This window comes from Pteronotus mesoamericanus, unplaced genomic scaffold, assembly GCF_021234165.1.
Source record: "Pteronotus mesoamericanus isolate MK-2021 breed Mesoamerican mustached bat unplaced genomic scaffold, CSHL_Meso_final scaffold_85, whole genome shotgun sequence".
NCBI classification, from domain to species: Eukaryota; Metazoa; Chordata; class Mammalia; order Chiroptera; family Mormoopidae; genus Pteronotus; species Pteronotus mesoamericanus.
Genome location: NW_026555329.1, coordinates 8,273,568 through 8,293,273, shown reverse-complemented (window position 1 = coordinate 8,293,273; position 19,706 = coordinate 8,273,568). Strand labels below are relative to the sequence as shown.

Genomic DNA, 19,706 nt, shown 5'->3' with positions numbered 1-19,706 from the left:
CTTGAGTTTATCTTTGTGCATGGTGTCAGCTGATGATCCAATTTCAATTTTTTGCATGTAGCTGTCCAGCTCTCCCAACACCATTTGTTGAAGAAGCTATTATTGCTCCATTTTATGCTTCTACCCTCTTTGTCAAATATTAGTTGCCAATATAGACCTGGGCTTATTTCTGGGCTTTCTATTCTGTTCCACTGGTCTATGGGTCTGTTCTTGTGCCAGTACCAGATTGTTTTGAGTATAGTGGCTTTGTAGTAGAGTTTGATGTCCGGTATTGTGATCCCTCCTACTTTGTTTTTCTCAAAATTGCTGAGGCTATTCGGGGTCGTTTATGGTTCCATACAAATTTTTGAAATGTCTGGTCTATTTCTGTGAAATATGTCATTGGTATCTTAATAGGGATTGCGTTGAATCTAAAAATTGCTTTGGGTAGTATGGACATTTTGATGATATTAATTCTTCCAATCCATGAGCACAGTATATGCTTCCATTTATTTGTGTCTTCCTTAATTTCTTTTGTCAGTGTTGTATAGTTTTCTGTGTACAGGTCTTTTACATCTTTGGTTAAATTTATGCCTAGGTACTTTATTTTTCTTCTTGCTATATTGAATGGTATTTTTTTCTGATTTCTTCTTCTTCTATTTCATTGCTGGTGTACAAAAATGCCTTTGATTTCTGAATGTTGACTTTGTATCCTGCTGTTTTGCCAAATTCACTTATTAGGTTGAGGAGTTTTTTGGTAGAGTCTACAGGGTTCTCTATGTACACTATCATGTCATTTGCAAACAATGATAGCTTTACTTCCTCCTTTCCTATTTGGATGCCTTTTATCTCTTTCTCTTATCTGACCGCTGTGGCTAGGACTTCCAACACGATGTTGAAAAGATGTGGTGAGAGCGGACATCCTTGTTGTGTTCCCGATCTTAGTGGGAAAGCTTTCAGTTTTGGCCCGTTGAGTATGATATTGGCTGTAGGTTTTTCATATATGGCCTTTATTACGTTGAGGAATGCCCCATTTATTCCCATTTTGCTGAGTGTTTTGATCATAAATGGGTGCTGTACCTTATCGAATGTTTTTTCTGCATCTATCGAGATGATCATGTGGTTTTTGTCTTTTCTTTTATTTATGTGATGTATCTCGTTTACTGATTTGCTTATATTGAACCATCCCTGCATGCCTGGGATGAATCCCACTTGATCGTGGTGGATAATCTTTTTAATGTATTGCTGGATGCGATTTGCCAATATTTTGTTGAGGATTTTAGCATCTATGTTCATCAGCAAAATTGGCCTGTAGTTTTCTTTCTTTGTAGGGTCTTTATCTGGTTTTGGGATCAGGGTGATGTTGGCCTCATAGAAGGAGTCCGGGAGTCTTCCCTCCTCTTGGATTTTTTGGAATAGTCTGAGAAGGACAGGGATTAGCTCTTCCTTAAATGTTTTGTAAAATTCTCCTGTGAAACCGTCCGGCCCAGGGCTTTTGTGTGCCGGGAGTTTCTTGATTTACTGCTTCAATTTCCCCAGCTGTTATTGGTCTGTTCAAGCTTTCTGTTTCTTCCTCCTTCAGTGTTGGAAGATTATACTTTTCTAAAAATTTGCCCATTTCATCAAGATTTTCAAATTTATTGGCATATAATTGTTCATAGTAGTTTCTGACGATCCTTTGTATTTCTGTGGTATCAGTTGTTATTTCTCCTCTTTCATTTCTGATATTATTAATTTGGATCCTCTCCCTTTTATTCTTGATGAGTCTGCTTAAAGGCTTGTCAATTTTATTTATCTTTTCAAAGAACCAGCTTCTGGATTGGTTGATCCTCTGAATTGTTCTTTTCATCTCTATGTCATTCAGTTCTGCTCCAATCTTGACTATTTCCTTCCTTCCACTTGCTCTGGGATTTGTTTGTTGTTGTTTCTTCAGTTCTTGAAGTTGTAGTGTTAGGTCTTTTATTTGAAATGTTTCTGTCTTTTTTAGGTAAGCCTGTATTGCTATGAACTTCCCTCTCAGGATCGCCTTTGCTGTGTCCCATAGGTTTTGGACTATTGTCTGTTCATTTTCATTTGTTTCCAGAAATATTTTGATTTCTTCTCTTATCTCATTATTGACCCATTCATTGTTTAATAGTCTACTGTTCAGTCTCCATGAGTTTGCAAGTTTTTGAAGTTTCTCTTTGAGGTTGATTTCCAGTTTCAAGCCCTTGTGGTCCAAGAAAAAGTTTGGTATTATTTCAGTTTTCCTGAATTTACTGAGGTTTGCTTTGTGTCCTATCATGTGGTCTATCTTTGAAAAACTGCCATGAGCATTTGAAAAGAATGTGTATTTTTCTTCTTTGGGATGTAAGGTTCTATATATGTCAGTTAAGTCTCTTGGATTCAGTGTGTCATTCAGCGCCACGATATGTTTATTAATGTTTTGTTTGGAAGATCTGTCCATTTTTGACAGTGGGGTGTTGAAATCCCCTACTGTCAGTGTGTTGCTGTCTATATCTTTTTTGAAGTCATCCAACAATTTCCTTATAAACTTGGGGGCTGCTATATTGGGAGCATATAAGTTTACAATGTTGATGTCTTCTTGATAGATTCTTCCTTTAATATTATAAAGTTTCCCTCTGGGTCTCTTTTTACGGCCTTTGTTTTGAAATCTACTTTGTCTGATACAAGTATGGCAATCCGGCCTTTTTCTCATGCCCATTTGCTTGGAATATTGTTTTCCATCCCTTTACTTTCAATCTGTGGAGGTCTCTTGCTCTGAGGTGGGTCTCTTGTAGGCGGCGTATGTGTGGGTCATGTTTTCTTATCCATTCAGCTACCCTGTGTCTCTTGATTGGGGCATTTAGTCCATTCACATTGAGAGTTATTACTGATAGAAACTTACTCATCTTTTCTCTTTGTACCTGTGTTCCTCTCTCTCTCGTTCCTTTCCTTACCAGTCCCCTTAGCATATCTTGGAGTGCTGGTTTGGTAGAGATGTATTCTTTTAGCCTTCTCTTGTATGGGAAACTCCGTATTTCCCCTTCTATTTTAATTGAGAGCCTAGCTAAGTAGAGCAGCCTTGGCTGTAGGCCCTTGCTTTTCATGACTTGGAATATTTCTTGCTATTCCCTTCTGGCTTGTAGTGTTTCTGTTGAGAAGTCAGCTCCTAGGCATATCGGGGTCCCCTTGTATGTTACTTTCTCCTTCTCCCTTGCTGCCTTGAGGATTCTCTCTTTGTCTTTGATAGTTGCCATTTTAATGATGGTGTGTCTTGGAGTGGACCTCTTTGAGTCCCTCTTGAGTGAGGTCCTCTGTGCCTCCTGGATCCATGAGAGCCTTTCTCTCCTCAAATTAGGGAGATTTTCCATCATTACTTTTTCGAGGAGGTTCTCTATCCCTTGCTCCTCTTCTTCTCCTTCTGGTATCCCTATTATACGGATATTATTGTGTTTCAGGTTGTCCTGCATTTCCCTAAATGCCTCTTCATTCTTTTTGAGCCGTTTTTCCATTTCTTGTTCTTTCTGGGAGCTTCTTTCTACCTTATCCTCCATCTCACTGATTCGATCCTCTTCATCCAGCCTGCTTTGGATTCCTTCTACTGTGTTCTTCAATTCAGAAATGTCATTCTTCATATCCTCTTGTGTCTTCTTGATAGTTTCTATGTCCTTTTCCAGGCTGATATAGTTTGCTGTAAGATCCTGATAGTTTCTCTGCAGTTTCTCATAGTTATCTTTGAGCTGGCTGAGCTCATTGAGCTTCCTTAGAACCATTGTTTTGAATTCAGTATCTGATAGTTCCCTTGCCTCTATTTCATTTAGCCCTTTCTGTGGGGAGTCCCGTTTTCCACTCATTTGGGGGGAACTTCTTTTTCTTCCCATTTTTGTGAGAGTCTGTTAAGTATTTTTGTCCTTTACTTTTCTTTCTGGGCCTGCCTCTGATGATGTCAGTTGTTGACCCTATAGGACTTTGGGTTGTTTGTTTGAGCCTTCCAGGGGTCTACTGTCTGTGTCTGACTCCTGCTTGGGGAAGCTCTGTGACCCCTTCGGTCAGGGCTGGGCTATTTTTTGGGATCGCTCTGCACTCTCACGCCAGCTCCTTGAGCGTGCTCCTGGCGCGGCAGAATCCCCCACCTGCCAGGGCTCGCATGTGCTTGCCCCAGACCAGGGGGCTTATTCCTGACCTTGCGTACTCATCTGGCCCCCCTGGCCGGCAAGCTCCCTGGCACTGGTCAGTTTAGGGTCTTCTATTGTGTGTTTTCCCCACTTTTTGGCTCTTTGGGTGCGTTGCTTGCCGTCGCCAAATGGGGACTGCCTCTATGTATTTAAGTGAATTCTCTAGGCAGTGTATATTCAGAACCCCATCAGTGTATTAGGTGGACAGAATTTTCCAGGGTACCTGGAATTTCAGGCTGATTTGAAACTTCTTCCTCTGGCACTTCATGGAGATTGTGCTGTTGTTGTTCAGAGTGTGTTTGCATTCTGTCTATCCAGGAGTAGATGTCTTTCAAGTATGTGCCCTTTGATTCTTCAGAGAATTCTCCTCAGAGATTAGAGGAGCACTCCTTAGAGGGCTGTGCTCTTCCTGCTCTCTTTAGGCAAACAGCATTGCCAGCTGACTTTCCCAGTTTTGCTCCAGCTGCAGTTAGGGGAAGAGTGATCTGCTCAGTCATTTTGAATGTGACAGCCACACAGTATACTTGCTCATTCAATGGAATTTACTGCCCCCACTAACTAGTACAGTGAAGTAGTCATTGTTTACACATGCACATTCCAGTCTACTCTCCTTGGCTCACAGGTTACATAGGTGTTGTGTAGACTGTTCTTGTTATACTAACAATGGCTTGAGTTTTTCTGGATAGAATATATACATATATATATATGTGTATATATATGTATATATATATATATGAACAAACTTTTATTTAGTACTTTTCCAAATCCAAAGGAAATGGAATGCACAGTTTTGACTCTACTCCCCCACATATTGTTCTGGCTTTAATCCAAACTTTAAAACTTCCCCTGTTGCCTGCACACCCTTATAATCCACATGATCTCAAAATTCATTTCTGTTTTTCTAATGATTTTGATTTTAGAGATGAATTCTTACAGCTTTTATTTGTAGTGCTTTTGAAAACAAATGTTTTTCAGCATTAAGCTCCTTTCTTTTTTTTTTTTCACTCTTTGATATCTATTTGTTGTAGGTACATTTAAAAAATCAGAACTGACATTCACATTCAATTATATTCACTGGGAATATTTAGAATATTTTTTATCAGAAGAAAGTGATACAATCTCACACACTCAATAGTTGTTACACTAAAAAGTAAGAAAACAGGAAGAGAAAACAAAGCGGCATAAAGGTATTTGCTTAAATCCATCCTGTAAGAGCCATACTTTTTGATATGACTGAAGAGTTATTTAATACTAAAGTCACATAATTTTCAAGACACACCATTCAAACATTGACCCCCTATGTGGATTCTAAGGAGCCCACTCTAGTGGCCACACCAACCCCTCTTTGTAAAGAACAAAGCAGTGTTTCAAGGGGAAACTATCTGAGTTCAGCCATTTGTTGAAAGATGAAGTCTTTAGTTCATTTCCTGCGGGGACTTGAATGGACCAGGAAACAAAGACTGAGATGTAGCTACTGCCTGGTGGCCCTGCAGAGATTCTGGATGAAGATTTTTCCAGGATGAATGAGAAGAGCACATGATCCTGCAGCTGCTGGAGTGACAATGAAGACTGTGTGCTGTGGAGTCAGGCTGCCACATTTTCAAATGAATTTTATGTTGTATTGGAATTTGGATAGTAATAGTCAACTTAAGAGGTGCTTTATTCATTCTGTTTGAAGCTAAGGTATGGTGTTTTGAAGTGGTCTTATAACTAAGGGAAGGGCAATGTATTCTGTCTTAGTCATCTGATGAGGCTTGGCCTTGGCTTCACAATAGGACGTTGGCAGTAGATGATGTAATTGTGCTTGTTTATAACAAATGGGATTCATTGAAACAAGAACTTAATAGCAATAATCTTGATTGACTTTATCTTCCCTATCGCCCTGTACAACTTAAGGCCTTCTTTTACTCCAACACTGGATTACTTTATGTAATCTGTGAGTTAAATTATTTTTTTGTAATATTATCTCTTTAATCAGAGTCTAATGCAAAATAGAACCATGGTGCTCAACTAAACCAACTTTTGTGAAAGCCATTAGAACAATTTAGGTACTTCATATACTTATCTCTTTCAATAAAACTAAAAGCCAGAAAAAGCACAAAGTCTAAAATACATATCAGAAGTTTTTGAGGTGTTTTTTCTTTTTCTTTTTCTTTTTTTTTTTTTTTTGGTAGAAAATAAACCTCTAGGGTTTAAAATGCAGGTAAAGACTTTAAGACTCTTTTGGATGGCCCAAATCCTAATTTAACTTAGCCAATTGATCGAGAGAGAGATGGATCCATGGGTTTATGTTGCAAGAGGTAACTGGGGGGCAGAAAGGGCCAAAGAAAAGTAGAATTCCATATGAGTCCCCAAGAGAAGAGCGGGATTGTGTCTCACCCTATAAGTCTTTGTTTCTGAAAAGAAAAAAAAAAGGAAGAAAAGAGGAAAAGAATGGAAATGAAGGATGAGGTTTAAGTCTCACCTTGCAGTCTACCTGTTCACACCTCATTGGTACATCATTAAGATGAATAAGTGGAGGTTTAGGGTTCCAGACTTTATTTATTTCCCCTTAAATTCAAATGTCTTTCCAAGAGCTCCTGGACTTTGTTTTATAATCTCCAGATACTTGGCAATAACTTCCAGCTACCATAACCTGTTTCATAATTTTTTTGGCAGTGGTTTATAGAGAATATGTTAAAAGAGGAACAATTACTATGGAGGTGAAGTTAGATATGTCAAGAAATGAAATAGTGAAAAAAAATTAAACAACTTAGTGATTAGAATCTTTACTCTTGAAGAGTATGTTTTTAAAATGATGGAGATACTATATTTTTTCATTTCCATATATCATTAAATATTTTTTCTTTGTGTATTATGAAACTGTGGTTGATAAAATGTGAAACCATTTCTGTTATGTAATAGTGACTGATAAATACTTGGTATATCTGAATTGCGAAGACATGTCCTTTATATCTTTACATTTTGGAATATTACTTTTTATGACTGCCTGTCTTCATGTCTTCATCTGGACTTTATTTTAAAATATTTACTCACCTCCTTTTTATGCAAAATTTCATGTAGAAATATAAAGCTGAGAAAAATCAATGCCCATATTGGAGATACTTGCCTATAGAAAGATAAGACATAAAATGAAAGGTAGTATACTAAAGAAATAAGGCTACAAGACCTTCAGGAGTCCAAGGAGACCTAGTAGTTAGGCTCATCAAGGGGGGCTTGGTAAGGGAGATGTCTGACCTAGTTCTTGTATTTACAGGGTGGGGGGAAAAAGGAATACAGTTGTCCATATGGAAAATAATACAATAACTAATATAAAATAGTACAAGAATAAACTCTGTGGTTTGCATACTCATATGGAAAATAATACAATAACTAATATAAAATAGTACAAGAATAAACTCTGTGGTTTGCATACTCACAACTTTAAGCCTCCTTTGCCCACCCTGTATTTGTTTTTCATTTATTCATTAAAACTGTTTTTGAGGACCTACTATATTTCAGGCATGTTTACAGATACTAGGAGTTTGGAGGTAAATAATACAACTTTAGTCTGTATTTTCCTAGATCTTACCAGATGAAGAAATATGCAACTAACGAGTTTATACAACAATTAAATACTTGTGATAAATACTCTGAAGACCTTGAAGATTCTATGAGTGTATGTAGTAGGAGACCTAATTTAGAGATCTCAGGGAAAGCTTTGTCGAGGAAGTGACCTTAAAACAGCCTTGAAAAATAAATAGGAATTAGCCAAATTAGGCCTGGAAGGAAGACTTTTGGCATAGGTTGAACAGCGTGTACGAAGATCTCAAGGCTGGTATGATTTTGGTCCTTTTGTGAATGGATGGCAGGCTTTTGTGAGAGAAACAGATCAAGAGCAGCAGGAGGTGTTAATGAGATGAAGTTGGAGAGAAGGGAAGGGGCCTTTGTATATGCTCACCTTGAGAAATCCCATCAGTGAAGTCATCAAAGGATTTCAGAAGTAGCTACAGTTAAGTGGCAAATGGAATAGAGTGAAAGTCAGGTAGCTTATTACAGAGCTATTTCAGGAGTTCAGATTAGAGATAATAGTACCTTGGATTATGTATGGTTTTGGCATTGGAGATAAGAAGTAATTCAAGATGTATTTTGCAGGGAAAATAGACACTATGTGTTGTTTCACTGGATAGGGAGTGTCACGAGGTTGTTAAGACTTCTTGCAGGAGCAATGGTGGATCATGATGTCCGTTCCTGAAATGAGGAACACTGTGCAGTTTAAGATCATCAACTCAAATCTAAGACATCCAAGTGGAGATTTTGAATAGGCAATTCAATAGGCAACTTTGCAAGTGTACTCTTCAGAAGAGAGATTAGCACAGAGGATGAAAATTTGAGAGTCAGGGGTCTAGGAACAGGTTAAGACTCAGTTAAGTCTTAAGAATGAATATTATTTGGACCAGCAAAATGATATCTTGGGTTGGCCAAAAAGTCTATTTTATTTTTTCTGTAAAATAAAAGACACATTTTTCATTTTCACCAATAACTTGATTGACTTATATATTTGAGTATGTTGCCTATCTCCTGCTATTGGCTTCTAGTGGGTAGAGGCCAGGGGTGCTGCTAAACATTTCCAAGGCATAAGACAGCCAGCCTCACAGCAAAGAATTATTTAACCAAAATGTCAATAGTACCAAGAAACTTTGCAAATCACTGTTGACACATTTGATCAGTCACATCATCTACATACACTGAACAAATCTTTTTTTGTGTTTCAGTTGCATTTTTACCTTTCTTGAAATAATAAAGCATAATATGCCAAAAAATGTTGTGTATCTTCATCCATCTTCAATATTAAACTGACTGCACAAAAATTCACCAATTTTGATAATTTTTTTTAAACGCACGCTGATATGACAGCTGTCACAACACAATCTAACAAAATTGTTTCAAATGAAGTTAAAGACAACTAAGCACTACTACAGCCATTATTTGGAAAAAACGTAGTGGACTTTTTGGCCAACCCAATATATTTTTTAGACATAATTTTTACCACATGGTTTCAAAACATATGTCAGTCTTCTGCATGATATTAGTATATTCTGGGACAAGTACTTTCCATTTTTGAGTAACATTATTCTAATATGAATTATTCTAATAAGTTAGGGTATTCTAACTTGGAATACTCTAAGTTAAAGGGAGAATAAAAATGCACTAAATAATTAAACTTTTAACAAAAATAGTTGGTACTTGTCTGTTCTTGAATAGATACTTATTTTTGCTTTTTAATTCATTAACATGGATTCTCCCCTCATTTCATGTCCCCAGAAATGTATTTTGATGGTAATTTATTGGAATATTGGTTAAATAATTTCTTATGTTAAGCAATTTTGTAAGTAACATGTGTTCCCCCAAGAAATTGGTTTAAGGGTGCAAATCTTTTCAAAATTAACCAGTCATAATTATCATGTAATTTGTTGCTTTAATAAGTCATATTTTGAATCTCTAGTAGTTCATCAAATTTTTATATCTTTTGCATTATATAGTCTAACTAAAATATGAAATATGTTAATTTGTGGTAATTTAAAAGCAGATATTATTCATTAAGTACCTCTAATTTCTACTCAAGGGATTGCAATAGACTTACTCATTTTTTAAAAGAAACACTTCAATTGTCATATGACATTTTAAGACCTACAATATTCATGTTGCTTACAGACTGGCATGAGTTATGAGAAAAGCAAAGGAGAAACTCCTTCTGCCCACTGTTGAAGGAATTGCTAAGCAGAACAGGCAAGCAGTTGGAAAACCTTCCTATTTATTACAAAGAAGTAACCAGATCTAAAGTGAGGCTAGAATTAGTCATGAAATAAATATACAGTTTAAAGAGTCAGCTCATTTTGTGGCTTCAATGATACAATTTAAACTTCTACTGAATTGAATTATCTGTCTAAAAATACTTCATAATGATTTAAGGTACTGGTAAAATTAGTTTTTTTAAATCTAAAATTTTAAAATATTTTTTAAAAAATACTACCATCTTCGTGCACTTTACAGATTTACTAAGCTAGGGTCTGAGTGCTGATTGATCCAGGGCTTGGCTTTTTTTGCCTATGTGCCCAGATATGCAGGATGAAATAGCTCCTCTTTGCTCCTGGGAGTTTGTGGATATGTATTATCTCTCTATTTGTAAACTTATTTTAAAAGGAATGCCTTGTTGAATAATCATCTTGTCATCTAACCTGTATCATTACTCAGTCCTGTGCTGTGTTTTCTTTGTCCTGAAGGAATCGCCTATGACCCTCTGATGCTGAAACACCAGTGCGTTTGTGGCAATTCCACCACCCACCCTGAGCATGCCGGGCGAATACAGAGCATCTGGTCACGGCTGCAAGAAACGGGGCTGCTAAATAAATGTGAGGTAATCCTGAATTGGCCACACTCTTTTCCTTACTTAAATAAATCATGTAAAGAGGCCAGTATTCACTTGGGTAGTAGGAGAAAAACATTAACTCTGTAGCCTGAACACCATGATTGAGGAACCATCGTCATCAGCACTGGTAGTGTAGAACTCAAGGCCTAACTGGGCTGAGCACACAGTAGGTTCTCAGTCAGTGTTGAGGAACTGAGCCGCCGCCTGATGTGTGTGTGTGCTATTATTGCAGCATTTTTTTTTGTATACACAATAGCATTCTTATTTCCAAATAGGTATCATTTATTGAGTTAATTGTGAGAAACTCTTCAAAAGCTGTTAAATGCTAAATTAGTTGTTATTTCTTGTTATAAGTTATACTAAACTCAGATATAGGCCAGTTTTGCATCATGGAAATGAGTATATTTAAAAGATTAACTGTCTTCTTACCAAGAAAAGTCACTTCTTTTTAGTGAAGTCACTGATGTTTTCATATATTTATGGTAGATATTTGAATACTTTTATGAGTACTTCTTTAGACTCATTTCAATGGATTGCTGATGAGTTCCATTTGTATTTAGAAAAACCTGTTTATTTAGGCTTTCAAAGGTTAAAAGTAAAAATGATAACAGTTCTAAAAAGCTACCATTTTCAAGTTTGGGGAGAAATTAAATAGATAACATTTTGATTATAGTTATGAGGAAATTGATACATTGAGACCATATTAAGTTCACTATGCTGCAATAAAGGCACAATCTTTTTGACTATTTTTGAATTAATTAATTTTTGGAAACCAAAATGCAGTCAAGAAAATTTCTGATCAAAACCAATTTAATTTAATGTGAAACTGTAGAACATTTCAGTTGAAATAGAAATGCCAAAATGGACAGAATGTTTTTCAGGGTTAGGTGCACTTGCCTGTATTTGATTGGGTGAATTATATCAATCTGATCCTTCTCTGCAAAATAGTAAAAATAACCGACTTTTGACGATGCAGTCATTCATTCAGTGCATTCATTTCTAGTGATAAATTATATTTTCTTTATTGTTTTTCTCATTTGGAGATTAGAAAGGGGGAAGTGAATGGTTATTTATATCAACTGATAGTATCTAGGGTCATTCAGCAATTGGGATTATGAATGAATGCACCAGAGCAGTGTATAGATTTAGTTTTGCAAATTTTATTATATATTTCTAATAGAATTAGCAAATGGTTTTTATATTTGAAGTTTTGCTTTTGACTAAATGTATTCTTTACCTCAAAACCACAATGTAAAGGAATTGAGCTAGATTCATTTCTCTGGTTGTTCCTGAGCAAAAGTGTAGTATTCATTTTCTATTGGTAGCATCCATATTATATCACAGAAGATTTTCATAGTCCTTGGTATATTTTAGATTTATTGTTAAAGTTTTCGTGGTTTCGATAATGCAGTTTGGAGGCCGCACCTCTCTGTTGTCTGCACAACCTCTTTTGGAGTACACAAACCAGCAAGGGGACCTGTTTGGGGTCGACCGGTCTCAATGGACATTTATTCATGTGGCCATTCCTGTCTCACTTTTGCACCAACTGTAAATATTTTCCAGCTTGGCAATCTTTCTGTGCTTTTGTGAGCTGAGGCATTGCTGCTGACATATTTTCACTTTCAGGTTTTCGGTACATCCTGGAACCTTACCCCAACCACTCCAAATTAGCAGTGGCTGATCACAGCATTCAAGTGCATTGTTAGATTGTGGTATTACTTACATCTTTTGCCTGAAGGAACACTGTTTGTGAACAGAGCGAAGCGCAGAAATACATGGAATGTAATGGGGTCCACACTGGTCATAAAAATCTGTTACCATCCCTTTCTGACCAGTCTTCCTTTTCAATTCCTCATACATCACATTATTTTACTCATGTATAATTTGAAACCTCCAAAGTTAATTTATACGTCACACTGACAGATGTGATAGCATGCCCAGGGCGAGCCATCAGAAGCTCTGTGGGGCTGGCAAGAATGCCTGAGTCTAGCCCCGGACCAGAGAGCGAAATCAGAGTTGCTCTGGCAAACAATGGCGCAATTAACAAATAATGCACTTGGAAGCCCAGATCAGCAGATTTAATCTTTTTTTATTCCTCTTTATTCTGGTAACAGTTGTCCCAATTTTTCCCCTGGCCCCGCATTCCCACAATCCATCCCCACATCGTTGTCCATGTCCACGGGTCAGATCTTCATGGAGACCAAGCACAAGAGTCTGATCCAAAACTTTTCATAATACAAACAGGACATGATTTTTCTCAATAGTTTGGGAGCACTTCACTAAATGTTTGCTTTCTTAAGTGATGAAATTGTTGGCCATATATATTTGTTTGCTCCTATATTATACATTTTCTGTGACTTTATGCTGACCTAATCCAAAACATAAAATGGAATTTCTAAAACCATTAAAAAGCAATTAACTTTAAGGCATCTAGGAATGTAATGTCATGTTACCTCTGTGTGAATGATTTCAGAAACATAAAGTGGCATTTTTGGAAATGATCATTAGCTAAACAAACAATATCCTTTTCTAGATACTTTTAGGTTCTATGTAAGATAAAACAGTACCAAAAGGTATAAAACATGGAACCAAAATAAACATGACTTTTTTCCTCGTCCTGATTGTTTCTACCAGAAAGTGGGAGAGGAAATGAAATAAAATGGGAACATACAAAGATTGTTGCAAGCCAGATCAACCCATTCAGAAGTAGTGAGTCTATTTCCTTAGCCTGTACTCTTTCCAGTAAACACAATTATTACAATTGATACATGTTCATTGTGGATTTTCTTGTGATTTTTGACTTGACACTTTAATTCTAATATACACATTTATTAATATAGTATTAAACCTTCCTACAAGGATGCTAACCTTCCTATCTCAAGCCAAATTATTTTGAAAATTTCAGTGCTGTGCGGGGTGCGGGGGAACAAACCCAGAAAGATACAACAAACCTTTGAGCAGTTCACCAAAACTCATTACAGTCAGTTGCTGAAAAGCCATGGGAGACACGCACCATAAGTAGCAAGTGATCAGGTGCACAGGGGTGCATTATCTGGTTGAAGAGCAAAGAAGGTTCCTATGCTTAAGAGCTTCCTGGTTGGTGTTTATGAGCCTTTGAAAAGAACCAAGGCCAATGATGGTATCTTCTGATTGAGTTTGACTTTTTCAGTCCAAGAGAAGAAGTTACGTTCCAGCTTGGATGTGAATGAATATTTACCATTATGGCCCAAGGTCTCAAAGAAAATCTGGTCTGACTTTCTAAATTGTCTAGGGAAGACTACCAGGAGGTTAAAGTCCAGCTCTGTTCCTTGGTTCCGTCTATAGCATGCATTCCCGAGAAGGTAAAGTCTATGTGTATGTGGGACCCCAGGGATTTGAGTCCTCGCCCTGTTGTCCAGGTTATCGCTCTCTCTCCACTGATACAGACAAATTCCCCTCTCGGTTGTGAAAATGAGAACTCAACTCAATTGTTCTATTAGATTTTATAGAAAGGGATATAATCAAATAGGATATAACACACACCGGTTGGGTAATGCATTGCTTCCCAATGTCCAGACAGCAATTTGCCATCTTCGAACACCGTTTTCCTGCCCTTGTCTGTGCAGTCAGCCATAATTAGGGATCCAACTATGCCTTGACATAAGGAGCTGACAGAGCTCTGGGGGCATACCTGGCCAGCAAGCAGCAACCTTGGTTATAGTGGTGCTCAAATGTTAGTATATATCGGAATCACTTTGGGGGGCTTTAAAACACAGATTGCTAGGCTCCAACCCTAGAGTTTCAGATTCAGTGGGAGTGGGGTTCAGGAATTTTTATTCCTGACATGTGTCTGCATAATCCTGATCTGGGCATCACACTTTGAGACAGTGGTATATCCACTCAACACTATTTATAAAGAATTTGAGTTTTCCAGGCTTCTGTGTTAGGAGCTGTAGATACAATTCTGCAAAGGTGCATCCCCCACCTTCAAGGCGGTTTTATCATCTGGTGGGATCAGCAGACAATCAAATGATCACATAGATAGATAATTACAAACTCCTAAGGGGTTTTGAGTCTTTAGTTTTATATTGCAGTTTCTAAAGACTCATTGAGGGGAAAGTGCTGGTGAGAAAATGGAGACAAATGTATTTGAACAATAAAAAAGAAAAAAGAAGAAAAAGAAAATTTAAGAAAAAATGAAGACTCATTGAGCTGCAGGAATAAATAAAATGAGAAAGACTGTGGTCAGCAGCCTCCATAGTCTTAATAGCAGCAGAGGGTCCCTCTGAGCTAGAGCTAGAGGAAGAGACATCGTGTATCACAGTGAGAAGGAAGAAGTATCCCAGGCCATGTGGCGAAGACCTTGCCCTCCTCTCTTTGTCTGTGTGCCTCTGTCTGTTTGGATTACTGTTCCCCTAGAACAACATGTAAGGAGTTTCATTTCTGCCAGTATGCAGAAAAAAGTCAGCGTTCCTAAATCAATAAGAGCAGTCAGCTTTGCAGTTAAGCAAATGATATGATGGAAAAGACAGCAATTTGAAAACTTTGAAAGGGCTCAGTTGTTTCTGAACAATAGCCTTACCCACAAATCAAACTTATGTATTGTGTCGTTTCATTTAGCAGTGTAGAAAATTAACGATTCTTCAATGGTTATTGTTTCACATTACAGTTGACCTTCGTCCTGCCATTAATTATCTGCACTTTTGTCAAATCACTTAACCCCACTGATCTTTGATTTTCCCAAGTGTAAGATGAGGGTGTTAAGCAGGATATTTTCTAGGATCTCCTCCAGCTCAGTATTGTATGAAATTAGATGGCTAAGGAGTTCATTTAGAAAAATAACACTTTCTTTGGTTAAGTATAGACAAAATTTTTAAGCTGTTTCAGTAAACATGTTGCTTTTCATTTGTAAGTTATCGTGGAAATTGGCTGTGTTTATTAGTCCTGATTAGCTTCCAGAGAAAACATTAGTCCTCATTATTTTAGGTTACTGTGGTTGCAAGGGTTAACTTCCTTTGGCATGACGTGGCACTGTTTTTAAAAAATTGAGATGCTTAGTAGTTCTTCATGCCAGTATCGTTTAATTTTTTCCCTGTTGAATCATCCATACTTAGTTTAGTGATTTGGTTGGGAGGAAAAGCAAAGCCAGCAGCTTTCTTGTCACCGTAAGAAATAGATCTGGAGGGGTCATTTGCTCTCCTTTCAGGAGCAAGCTCTTTGATTGGGTACCCGCTTTCTCAAGTGTGTGTGCCCCTAAAAAAGAATGTAGTCCTCTATGCTTAAAACATTGCAGACGGACCCATCATCTGTTAGAAATGCACTTGCAGTTGTTTTTCCAGAAGTGCTCATGACTCTCAGCCCCACCAAGCCACCCACAGACATTCGCTTGCTCTCACATTTGTTTTGAGAATAATAACATTGTATAATGCTTTTGTTGGATTACACATTATGTGGAATTTGCATTGCTTCTTTGTGACTAGCACTGAATAACTTTGTTTTGCTTAATTCCTAAGTTAAAAGCATAAGCAACATACTATGCTGCAATGTTTTAACTCTTGTATTCAAGTGCCAACACAAAGTAATTACAAAACAATCCTGGGACACAAAACCAAGCTACTGCAGCCTCTCTGGGACTTCTCAACAGTTCCAAAAAGAAAAGTGGAGAGAAGGTTTAGTGTGGAATCTTAGGATGCCAAGGAGCTCAGGGCTGGAGTATCCCGTGCACTTTCCTGCACACACATAGGTGATTTTAAAATACCTCTTGCAAATCTAAATAAAGAAATACAATGCCCTTTGGGAAGACACTTTTTGGAATGTGCAGGTTTTCTGACATCAATGCTACAGAGCACTGAATACTGCAGGTTAATGGAAATTCAATTAAACATTTGTTTTATAGCATAATCTAACTAGATGGCAGCACATAACAGCTTACTGTTTTGTTTAGTTTGCAAAAAAAAAAAAAGTGTTTTTATGTTTTAGAATCTAACCACAAAGCAGTAAAAAGAACTCAAACAGGGAGTCTTGTGAATTGTCTGTAAAGACATGGCAGACTTAGGAAGCAGTACAAATGATCTAGGTCAGATGATTAAACCACAGTACATTGTCATTATTCTGAAAGATATTTGAATATCACAGTAGAGTGGACCCAGGCAGATAAATATGTTAAAAATGCTTGTGCAGCCTATAATCAGAATTAAGATGATTTGGAATTTCTTATTTTTATTTCTTCAAAAAAGGAAGAATTAATATGGACAATGAGTAATTAAAGGAAATAAGACATACTACCCTTCTGAGTCCATTTGGAAAGTGATACAGGGTTTTTTTTTAAACTGCAACTTATTAACCAAATATTTATTAACAAAAGGAGTTATGCTTTCAACTATCTGAAAATTGTAGTGTTAAAGTAACACAAAATGTTTATTGTGACAATTTGTTTTATAAATGAGTATTATATTTAAAGAGCAATGCTTTGACTCAAACCATTTAAAATGCTCACTAACAGTGATGTTTAAAAAAGAACTACAATGAAGGAGATTCAGCTGGATAAAAATTGTGAAAATTGAGCAATTACACTAAGGTAAAACTTTTAAAAAATTTTTTTGATGTGCATAATGATTTGAAATGTGTGGAAATAAAATTTTAAAAAATATATAGTACAAATGCTTTTTAGCACTCAGACTTTTATTACCGAAAAGGATTAGCTGCTTTTGTGAAGAGCTTTTGAAATTGCTCTATGCCCTGAAATATTTTTAAATTAAGCTGTAATGACTGAGTCAAGCAGTGTTACAGGAAAGTAGAAAGCACTTATCATTTTAAAGATCAGACAGATCTTTTTTTTACCTCCCAGGCTTCTCTGTGCCAACCGTTTATATTAACTGCTCTTTAGTCCCAAATGTTGGTCAGTCAGTACTGAGTCAGTATGTTGAGTTCATGTGCAAACACGAAAACTGGGCAGGTCCCTCTAACATGTGTTTCTCAACCTAGGCTTCTCAATAAAATCCACGGGGTGGTTCTAAGTACCTGAATGCCCAAGCTGTACCCAGAGTTGATCAGAAGCTCTGGAGGTGGGACCTAGGAATCCATACTTTTTAAGTTTCTGCAGCTGACTCCAAATTATGGCTGGTGTTAAAAATCACTGCCACAGAAAGTCAACTCAAGTATATGAAGTTGCAACATCGTCAGCTAAATGAAGTAGAGACAAGAAGATAAAGGGAGTCCAATATTTGGAGATGGAGCCTTACTGAAGTTCGCATTTACCTGAGAAACAATAGTGGTACTAACTCCAAAGTTACATACATACATTTTTTTAATTCGGAAAATTGTTCATTATTTTAGTTGCCACAATCTAAGAATATGTGTTTAAAAATTACTCTTATTTTTCAATTATAATTAAGTATATACAAATGAGCTTCAAAGAATAGAGTCCTTTTGAAAATACTCATAGTCAGATCTTCTCTCTTGCCTCAACCATTGCAATGTGTCACTTTCATTATTATATTTGCTTGCCTAAAGCAAACCTATAAATCAAAATCAAGGCTATTTTATTGAGTTTTTATTGTGTTTAAGGTTATTACACATAGAATCTTGTTAGTTTAGGGCTAAAAGTGGGCTTTGAAATAACTTGGTCAAACCTCCTTATAGTTATATATGAAGAAACAATGGCCCCGCTGGCTATGGGCACATTAAAGACACATGAGAGTCAGAACCCAGAACTCAGGACTCCTGACTTACAATGCACTTTCTTTCCATGTGACCAACAGAAAGGTCTGAAGCCTGCGGGGTGTCTGTCCCCTTCCGGTTTTCACTACCTTTTCTTTATCAGAAAATTCTGAGGAGCACAGGTTATTGGACGATGAAAGATATACAGAAGGAGGGAATGCAGTTGGGGAAAGGATAAAAACTATCTCTTATTGTAATATTTAAAGAAGCAATCAGTTGTCGTATTTGGAAACTCCACTAGGTATACCTGGGCATATGCATGAGAGCGGATTTTTTATTTTTTTTAAGACAAAGTGTATCAAGACTAATGAACAGGCCATGAACTGACTCATGAAATGTTAAGTATGGAATTTGTAACCAAGGATAACTTTGACACTCGTAAGTCATTTATGATACTTTCATTCTGTAAATTTGCAGCCCTGTGGATTTTTGTAGGGGAAAAAAAAGTGTCTCTCTCTTTAGGGACACTGGATGAAATATTTTCAGAAAATGAGAGATTTCAGTGGAAATTCTTGCCTAATATGTCACCACTTTGAAAATGATTAAAGAAAATGGGGTCTCCCCCAGCAGAGGCAGGTACTTTGACTTGTCAAATTTAAGTTGGACATTTTCTCTTAGTTTGGAACTGCCGCAAAATGAGCTCTTTCATGTCCTCAGTAATACCAAACCAATGCAACCCGTCTGTTCTGCTAAATTATTTCTAGTTCCCTAACCAAAGGCACTGCTTTTTCATGCATTTTATCATGATTTTATGCCCTTTATTATATTTTACAAAAGGTTCTGATTCCTCCAGGGCCAATGAGAACTGATTAGGACGCTGGCCCCGATCCAGGCTTTGAACACAGGGGGGAAGGAATAGAACTGTTTCCTTTTTTCCCTGCTCCTTGGCAGGAAGAAAACATGAATCTATACCGTGTGTGTGCTCTGTGTGTGGGTGGGTGTGGGCAAGCTGCGTCTCATCCTGTCACAATGTGACTTTGTAGACCACGCTCAGAAAATGCCTTCTGTAATCAGGTTGCATTAATGGGCTTTCTTTCAGGAAGACTAGTTCTTTAGGAAAGTTGTGAGACTCATTGATATGGTGGTTTGAAACTGCTTCAGTCAAACTTCAAACCAGACTGTAGACTGGGGTTCTGAACCTGAATAAGCTCCCCAGGTACTTAGCCCGAGTTCCTTTCCGAGTGTCAGGGAAGAAACTGCCCAAGTGCGAGTCACAGAGAGTGAAAATGCAATAATGCACCCACCCTGCCTTGCGGGGTTTCTCTATTAAGATTGTGAAAGAAGAGCTATAAGCTTTTATCCCCAGGCCTGTGTTAGTAAGGTAGTCAGCACCTGCATTGGGACCCCAAGTCAGATCTCAGGAAATACTCAAATGAGTGCCACCTCTTCAATGCATTGTGTATCTGAATGTACTCAGAATTCTCAAAAAGCCTTCTGGTGAGACTCATGGATGACTGTAGAGA

The 19,706-nt window shown here is 37.3% G+C and overlaps 1 protein-coding gene across 1 annotated transcript in view; it reads left to right on the top strand.

Annotated features, from left to right (window-relative positions):
• HDAC9 (histone deacetylase 9) overlaps positions 1-19,706 on the top strand; it is a 608,128-nt gene that overhangs the window by 517,576 nt on the left and 70,846 nt on the right. The window contains exon 14 of the mRNA XM_054564529.1: positions 10,400-10,533. Within this exon, the coding sequence (XP_054420504.1) occupies positions 10,400-10,533 (134 nt within the window). The remainder of the gene's footprint in view (positions 1-10,399; positions 10,534-19,706) is intronic.